Source organism: Cetorhinus maximus, unplaced genomic scaffold, assembly GCF_964194155.1.
Source record: "Cetorhinus maximus unplaced genomic scaffold, sCetMax3.hap1.1 HAP1_SCAFFOLD_3550, whole genome shotgun sequence".
Lineage (NCBI taxonomy): Eukaryota > Metazoa > Chordata > Chondrichthyes > Lamniformes > Cetorhinidae > Cetorhinus > Cetorhinus maximus.
The window spans coordinates 1,279-10,249 of record NW_027599459.1 but is presented as its reverse complement, the minus strand read 5'-3'; the positions used below and the strand labels follow the sequence as shown (position 1 = coordinate 10,249).

Below are 8,971 nucleotides of genomic sequence, written 5' to 3'. Positions count from 1 at the left end.
TTGATGGGGCCGTGTAGAGGGAGCTTTACTCTGTATCTAACCACGTGCTGTACCAGTCCTCGGTGTGTTTGATTCTAACAGTGTAGAGGGAGATTTACTCTGTACTAAAACCCGTGCTGTACCTGTCCTGGGAGTTTTTGATGGGGGCAGTGTAGAGGGAGCTTTACTCTGTATCTAACGCCGTGCTGTACCTGTCCTGGGAGTGATTGATGGGGCCGTGTAGAGGGTGCTTTACTCTGTATCTAACCCCGTGCTGTTCTGTCCTGGGAGTGTTTGATGGGGCCGTGTAGAGGGAGCTTTACTCTGTATCTAACCCCGTGCTGTACCTGTCCTGGGAGTGTTTGATGGGGACAGTGTAGAGGGTGCTTTACCCTGTATCTGACCCCGTGCTGTACCTGTCCTGGAAGTATTTGATGCGGACACTGTAGAGGGAGATTTCTTCTGATCCTAACCAAGTGCTGTACCTGTCCTGGGAGTGTTTGATGGGGACAGTGTAGAGGGAGCTTTACACTGTATCTAATCACGTGCTGTACCTGTCCTGGGAGTGTTTGATGGGGACAGTGTATTGGGAGCTTTACTCTGTATCTAACCTCGTGCTGTACCTGCCCTGGGTGTGTATAATGGGGGACAGTGTAGAGGGAGCTTTACTCTGTATCTAACCCAGTTCTGTGCCTGTCCTGGGAGTGTTTGATGGGGACAGTGTAGAGGGAGCTTTACTCTGTATCTAACCCCGTTCTGTTCCTATCCTGGGAATGTTTGATGGGGACAGTGTAGAGGGAGCTTTACTCTGTATCTAACCCCGTGCTGTCCCTATCCTGGGAGTGTTTGATGGGGAGTTCATATAGTGGGCTTTACCCTGTATCTAACCCTGTGCTGTACCTGTCCTGTGATGTGTTTAATGGGGACAGTGTAGAGGGAGCTTTACTCTGTATCTAACCCCGTGCTGTACTTGTCCTGGGATGTGTTTAATGGGGACAGTGTAGAGGGAGATTTACTCTGTATCTAACCCCGTGCTGTACCTGCTCCGGAAACCCTGCCTGTTGCCGGGCTGACCTTGTGCCCTCTTTTTTTTTCAGGAGATGGAGGAGACCGTGTCCCCCTGCGACGTCCCCTCTCCGGCGCCCGTGCCCGGACACAGTGACCCACTGGGCGGCTTTCAGCCGGGTGAGGAGAACGGCCTGGAGCCGCTGTGGCCCGAGGGCGGGATGGACATCTCCGAGCTGGACTACGAGGAGCTGGACCTGCAGCGTTTCTTCAACGGGCCCGGCTCGGGCCTGGGCCTGGGCCTGGGCCTGGGCCTAGGACACCCTACTCCTCCACCTCCTCCTCCTCTGGCGGCGTCGGCCACTGGCGAGCCCGAGGGCGGCCTCTCCCGCAAGTTCCCCTGCCCCGTCTGCGGCAAGCGCTTCCGCTTCAACAGCATCCTCTCGCTCCACATGCGGGTCCACACGGGCGAGAAGCCCTTCCGCTGCCCCTACTGCGACCACCGGGCGGCCCAGAAGGGCAACCTGAAGATCCACCTGCGCACTCACCGGCCCCCCGGCCCGGGCGGGGAGAGCCGCCTGCTGCTGGAGCTGGAGGAGAGGGCCTGCCTGCGGGAGGAGCGGCTAGGCCGAGGCCTGGCCCAGGCCCCAGGCCTAGTGGTAGGCCCCTCGGCGGCGGAGGAGGAGGAGGAGGAGTTGGTGGAGGAGGAGGAGGAGGAGGCGATGTCGGGCCTAGCGGGGGAGGCTCGGGGAGCGGGGAGTGGCCCTCCTCCTCCTCCTCTGCCTCAGCCTCAGCCCCTCCTCCCGGGCCCTCCCGGTTTCCGCTGCGCCTTCTGCAAGGGCAAGTTCAGGACGGAGGAGGAGCTGGAGCGCCACGTCCGCATCCTGCACCGGCCCTACAGGTGCACCCTCTGCCCCTTCTCCGCCGCCCTGGAGGGCCGGCTGATCGAGCACGTGGAGGAGGCCCACCTGGAACCTGGCCTCCGCCAGCAGCAGCAGACACCACCCCCCGCCGAGGAGCCCGGCCCACCCGCTCCCCCTCCGCCACCCCCTCCCCCTACCCCTCCCACGCCCCCGCCCGCCTTCCGCTGCCAGGTGTGCGGCCAGGGCTTCACCCAGTCCTGGTTCCTCAAGGGCCACATGCGCAAGCACAAGGATTCCTTCGACCACGGCTGCCAGGTGTGCGGCCGCCGCTTCAAGGAGCCCTGGTTCCTCAAGAACCACATGAAGGTCCACCTCAACAAGCTGGGCCTGAGGCTGGCCCACCCCCACCCCCACACCGAGAGGCAGAGGGGGGCGTCCCCGGCGGCCGGAGCCTTGCCGGCCGGTCCCGGCCCCGGCCCCGGCAACCCCCCCGCCCCGGGGGCCGAGGCCTGGGAGCGGGGCCTGCTGGCCTACGGGGCCTTCTTCTCGGGCCTGCTGCAGGCCACCGGGCCTGGGCCTGGGTTTGGGTTGGGAGGAGGAAGGGGGGCCAGCCAGGGCGAGAGGGTCCCGGGGGACGAGGGGAGCGCCCTCCTGGGCTTCCTGGGGCTGGCGGTCGGCGGGGGAGGCAACTGCGTCGAGAGGCTCCAGGCGGCGGCTCGGGCGAGGGGCCTGGAGGAGGAGGAGGAGGAGGAGGAGGGGGAGGAGTCCGCCCGGGTCCGGAATGGTGGCGGGATTGGGCCCTCGGAGGGAGGAGGAGGAGGAGGAGGAGGAGGCAGGGGGCGGCGGCGGGGTGGGGGTGGGCTTTTGGGGGAGGGGGAGAGGAGGCCGGGCCAGTGCCCCAGCTGCGGGCGGCTGCTCAGGACCCACCAGCAGGCAGCGGCCCACGCCCGGGCCCACCGGAAGGGGCGCATCGGCGACGGAGACGGAGACGCGCGGCGGCAGTGTTCGGCCCCCCAGGCCGGCTCGGAGTCCCGGGGCCGGATCGCCCCCTCCGAGGGGAGAAGGGGCCCCCCCCTGCCACCAGCGGGGACGCCCGGTGACGAAGGAGGAGCTGGCGGCCTCCCACCTGGACCTCAAGGTACGTACCAAAACCCACCCCCCCCACCCACCCCTTCCTCCCCCCCCCCCCTCCCCCACTGTTGATCGCCACCCCATGGAGAGGGAGGACAGTAAAAGCAGCCAAGATTCAGCGGGTTTGGGGTATCGCGGTTAACGAGACCCGGGATAGCGGCACAATTCGCACCGCAGGCAGAGAGAGAGAGAGCCAAGGACGTTCCATCGAGTTCTGGTCTCCAAACGATTGTGGGTTTTGAATACAGGAAGGGAATCCACCACAACGGTACCGAGCAATGAACGGCCTTCGGTTTTAGGGGTAGACTGGGCCCAATTGGCCGTTGTTTCGCAATGGATCCTTTAGGGAAGAGCGATCATAATATGAGAGTAAAGGGCCCCCTGGGGAAAAGTGATCATAGTGTGGTGCAATTTCACGTTGCGATCGAGGGTGGTTTTGAGGGTCTCAAAATTTGTGTCCCTGATCAGGTCAGCAGTGGGGATGTTCGCTGATGATTGCACAATGTTCAGCACCATTCACGGCTCCTCAGATACTGAAGCAGTCCATGTCCAAATGCAGCAAGACCTGGACAATGTCCAGCCTTGGGCTGACAAGTGGCAAGTAACACCCGCGCCACACAAGTGCCAGGCAGTGACCATCCCCAACAAGAGAGAATCTAACCATCACCCCTTGACGTTCAATGGCATTACCATCACTGAATCCCCCACTATCAACATCCTGGGGTTACCATTGAACAGAAACTGAACTGGACCAGCCATATAAACACTGTGGCTACAAAAGCAGGTCAGAGGCTAAGAATTCTGCAGCAAGTAACTCACTTCCTGACTCCCCAAAGCCTGTCCACCATCTACAAGACACAAGCCAGGAGTGCGATGGGACTCCCCCCACTTGCCTGGATGAGTGCAGCTCCCACAACACTCGAGAAGCTCGACACCGTCCAGGACAAAGCAGCCCCCGCTCGATCGGCGCCCCATCCACAAAACATTCACTCCCTCCACCACCGACGCACAGCAGCAGCAGTGTGTGTACCATCTACAAGATGCACTGCAGCAACTCACCGAGGCTCCTTCGACAGCACCTTCCAAACCCACGACCTCTACCGTCTAGAAGGACGAGGGCAGCAGACGCACGGGGAACACCGCCACCTGGAAGTTCCCCTCCGAGCCACACTCACCGTCCCGACTTGGGAATATATCGGCCGTTCCTTCACTGTCGCCGGGTCAAAATCCTGGGAACTCCCTCCCTAGGTGGGTGTACCTACATCATAGGGACTGCAGCGGATCAAGAAGGCACCTCACCCACCACCACCTTCTCAAGGGGGCAATTAGGGATGGGCAACAAATGCCGGGCCCGGCCCAGCGAAGCCCACATCCCGGTGAATGAATAAACACAAAAGATTTGAACATAGACAATTACATGGGTTTGAGGAGCGAGTTGGCGAAGGTGGACTGGGAAACTAGATTAAAATATATGATGAGAGATGAACTTTGGCAAAACCTTTAAAGAAATAATTCATAATTTACAATTGATATATATTCCATTGAGGAACAAAACCTCTACTGAAAAATGCTACAACCATAGCTAACAAGAGATGTTTGATTTATTCTTTAATGGGATGTGGGCTTCGCTGGGCCGGGCCCAGCATTTATTGCCCATCCCTAATTGCCCCCTTGAGAAGGTGGTGGTGGGTGAGCCGCCTTCTTGAGCCGCTGCAGTCCCTGTGGTGTAGGTACACCCACCGTGCTGTTAGGGAGGGAGTTTCCCAGGATTTTAACCCAGCGACAGTGAAGGAACGGCCGATATATTCCCAAGTCGGGACGCCGAGTGTGGCTCGGAGGGGGATCTTCCAGGTGGTGGTGTTCCCCGTGCGTCTGCTGCCCTCGTCCTTCTAGAAGGTAGCGGTCGTGGGTTTGGAAGGTGCTGTCGAAGGAGCCTCGGTGAGTTGCTGCAGTGCATCTTGTAGATGGTACACACACTGCTGCCACTGTGCGTCGGTGGTGGAGGGAGTGACTGTTGGTGGATGGGGTGCCGATCGAGCGGGGGCTGCTTTGTCCTGGACGGTGTCGAGCTTCTCGAGTGTTGTAGGAGCCGCACTCACCCAGGCAAGTGGGGAGAGTATCCCATCACACTCCTGACTTGTGCCTTGTCGATGGTGGACAGGCTTTGGGGGGAGTCTGGAGGTGAGTGACTCTCCGCAGGATTCCCAGCCTCTGATCTGCTCTTGTAGCCACAGTATTTATATGGCTGGACCGGTTCAGTTTCCGGTCAGTGGTAACCCCCAGGATGTGGATAGCGTTAGATGAAGCCTGTTCCTATCTGAGGAGATTAACCATCTCACCCACCTCTCTCCCGGTTACAGTCAGAGACTAGGCAGCCTGTTCCTATTGGCAGGATTAATCCTCTCACCCACCTCTCTCCCAGTTAGAGTTAGACACTGGGCAGCCTGTTCCTATCTGAGGAGGTTAACCATCTCACCCACCTCTCTCCCGGTTCCAGTCAGGGACTGGGCAGCCTGCTCCTATTGGCAGGATTAACCATCTCACCCACCTCTCTCCCAGTTACAATCAGACTCCGGGCAGCTTGTTCCTATCTGAGGAGATTAACCATCTCACCCACCTCTCTCCCAGTTACAGACTCCAGGCAGTTTGTTCCTATCTGAGGAGATTAACCATCTCACCCACCTCTCTCCCAGTTACAGTCAGACTCCAGGCAGCTTGTTCCTATCTGAGGAGATTAACCATTTCACCCACCTTTCTCCCAGTTCAAGTCAGACACTGGGAAGCCTGTTCCTATTGAAGGGGATTAACCCTTTCACCTAACTCTCTCCTAGTTAGTCAGACACCCGGCAGCCTATTCCTATCGGAAGGGATTAACCCTCTCACCCACCTCTCTCCCAGTTACAGACACCGGGCAGTCTGTTCCTTTCCGAGGGGATTAACCCTCTCACCCACCTCTCTCCCAGTTAGTCAGACACCGGGCAGCCTGTTCCTATCAGAAGGGATTAACCCTCTCACCCACCTCTCTCCCAGTTACAGACACCGGGCAGCTTGTTGCTATCCAGAGGGGATTAGCCGTCTCACCTTCTCAGTAGCCTTGTAACCTCTGTTAATAAGGCACAATAGCCCAGTGCAGCTGACGGTGAATTTAATTCTTTCCAGGGTAAATTCAGAAACGCATTCACGTTCAATATAGTCTTGTATTATGACACAGCCGATGATAAGGGCTGAGCTGTTCAAATCCCAGAGGGAAACTTGAAACAACTGTCATAACCCATTATTTTTTTGTTGCAGTTTGTATGTTTCGAGATGCCGGCTTTGAATTCAGTAGTAATAAGACCACCAAGTCTCAAGAGGTTTTGCATAAAACTGAACTAAACCTTTATTAATACATGAAAGATTGTAAGCACATACACAGGTCGACAAAATTATGACTATAATAACTCCAAAAATCCCCTAAGTAACCTGATTCCCAGTGACGCCTCTGTTAAGGCAGCAGTAAAACACACAGATTTAAACAGACCCTTGGCAAAGCACACTTGGGACAGTCACATTCAAAACGAGTTTCTTTCAGCTCTGGGTCCTTGCAGGCGGCGGCTGGAGGCTTTAGATCTTAGAATCCCTCCTCCCCTTTTACCAACCACCTTCTCTTCCTTTAGACATATTTTCCACTTTGAATGCAAATTCTCATTGTATCGCTAGGTTTTTTTTTGAAAACTTTAAATCTACTAACAATAAAACCCTTCCATAAACACCCACTTCACGGGAAAGCTTTTTAAAAATAAAGTAAACGCATTGTTTTTGAGCTCTACCGGGTTAGGCATAACATTCCACTGGCCCTTTTGAATGGTCTATTTAAAAATGCAAATTGTCCCCTTTACACCTCACCTTCGATTTCCCTATGTTTACCGAATTACCATTTCAAACCTACTTCTCTTCTCCACATCAAAGCCTCCAGACCAGCTGGCTATAATCCAATTAAGGCACACACACACACATACACCACTAAGCTTTATTTTAAAATAATTTCCAATAAATTTATAGACATGTTATTATATCTTCTTGACACTCGTGAGGCTGTCATGAGAAAAAAGATGCAAGAAGCTGCTGAATTGTATTTTTTTTTAAAAAACCCCAGCGGCTTTACCTAATTTCCTTCGGGGGAAGGAACCTAACCGCATGCCCTGGTCCGGGTCAACAGCGGAGGGAACCTGCCACCCACTCCCTGGTCTGGGCCTACAGGAGAGGGAACCTGCCACCCACTCCCTGGTCTGTGTCTACAGGAGAGAGAAGCTGCCCCACTCTCTGGTCTGGGCCTACAGGAGAGGGGACGTGCCCCCACTCCCTGGTCTGGGCCTACAGGAGAGAGAAGCTGCCCCCACTTTCTGGTCTGGGCCTACAGGGGAGAGAAGCTGCCCCACTCCCTGGTCTGGGCCTACAGGGGAGAGAAGCTGCCCCCACTCCCTGGTCTGGGCCTACAGGAGAGAGAAGCTGCCCTCTCTCCTTGGTCTGGGTCTACAGGGGGAGGTATTTTCGTGACGATGTCCGAGGGGACAACTAATGGGCAGGATCCCGGGCACAACTCCCCTGCCTTTCTTCCAAACAGCGCCTGGGGCCTGTACGTCCGCCCAAGCAGGCGGCTGGGTCCTCGCTGTAAGATCTTCCCTGAAAGACGGTGCCTCTGATGACGCAGCTCTCTCTCCGTAACGCACCGGAGCGTCAGCCTCCAGACATTTGCCCTCAGAGGTCCGGAGCGGGAAGTGAGGACCCCCCCACTTCCTCCTCCGAGCCCTGTGACTCTGGGCGAGGGTATGACCCTACCCCACACCCCCTCCCCTCCCCGAGCCCGAGTCGACACTTCACTGACAGTGGCAGACGCAAGTGGTCTCTTCCCAACTGGGGGGTGGGGTTTGAGGGTTAGGGTTAGGGTGACGGCACCACGGGGTGGGGGGATGCTTCTGTCTCTGAGTCACGCCTTGCCTTTTCTTCCGTTCTGCCCCCCAGGGGAGTGGGGCTTCAGGCTGCCCGTGGATCGGGGGCGGGGCCTCGGCGCCAGGGACTGTGCCTACTGTGGGAAAGCCTTTCGATCGTCCCACCACCTCAAAGTCCACCTGCGGGTTCACACAGGTAGGTTCTAACCGTGCCCCCCCCCACCACCACCCACCACCACCACCACCACCGGCACTACCCGAACCTTCTGCCGCTTCCCCTTCCCGCCCCCCCCTTCTCTCCCCAAACCCCGCCAACCCTCTGCCATCCGGTTGGGCAGCTCCCCTCTGGGCGAATGTGAAGCTCGCTGGCTCCCAGCTCCGCCGGAGAGTGAGGGGTTAACCAGAGCCCGAGCACCGCTGGCCCCCCCACCCAAATCTACCCAAGCGTCTCTTCGGGTCGTTGTGACCTAGTGGGGGGGGAGGCCGTTCAGCCCATCAAGCTCCCTCGTGCCGCAAGGCTTTCTGGCAAGCCACCAGGTCAAGTCCCACCTCCCCCAACACCCCTTGCCCACCCGCTGCCCTGGAATGGGGAAAGGGGGAAGGGGGTCCTGCCCCCGAATCCTTCCCCCCGCCTCCTCAGGGCACCCAATGCCGGTGACTCGCTGCCCGGCAAGGGATACGGCAGGGAGTGGGGTCCAAGCTGCCGGTTCAGGGTGGGCAAAGGCAGCCGGTCCCCGAGGTAGAGGCAACAGCCAGAGGGGTGAACGGAGCCCCAGGTCCTCCCCACGGGGATCATCCCCACCGCGCAACAACCCACACCCCCACCCCACCCAACTCCTGCCCACCTCCCACCCTCCCCGCACAACCCCCACCCCATCCAACACTCAACGCCCCCCCACCCCGCTCATCCACACCCCCAACCCCTGCTCAACCCCCACCACACCACCCCCCCACACCCGGGCTTAACCCACACCCCCTGCTCAACCGCCCACCCCCACACCCCACCCAAACCTCACCTTCCCCATGCAACCCCCAGAGACCCCCTCAACCCCCCCCCTAAACACA

The 8,971-nt window shown here is 58.1% G+C and overlaps 1 protein-coding gene across 1 annotated transcript; it reads left to right on the top strand.

Moving 5' to 3' along the window:
* Positions 1–1,076: 1,076 nt before the first annotated feature.
* LOC144678073 (zinc finger protein 219-like) lies at positions 1,077–8,102 on the top strand (the record flags this gene model as incomplete). Its single annotated transcript, XM_078537993.1, has 3 exons — positions 1,077–1,678; positions 1,745–2,631; positions 7,845–8,102. Coding segments are annotated over 3 exons (1,747 nt in total), but the record flags the coding sequence as incomplete, so codon positions are not given.
* Between the last annotated feature and the right edge of the window lie 869 nt (positions 8,103–8,971).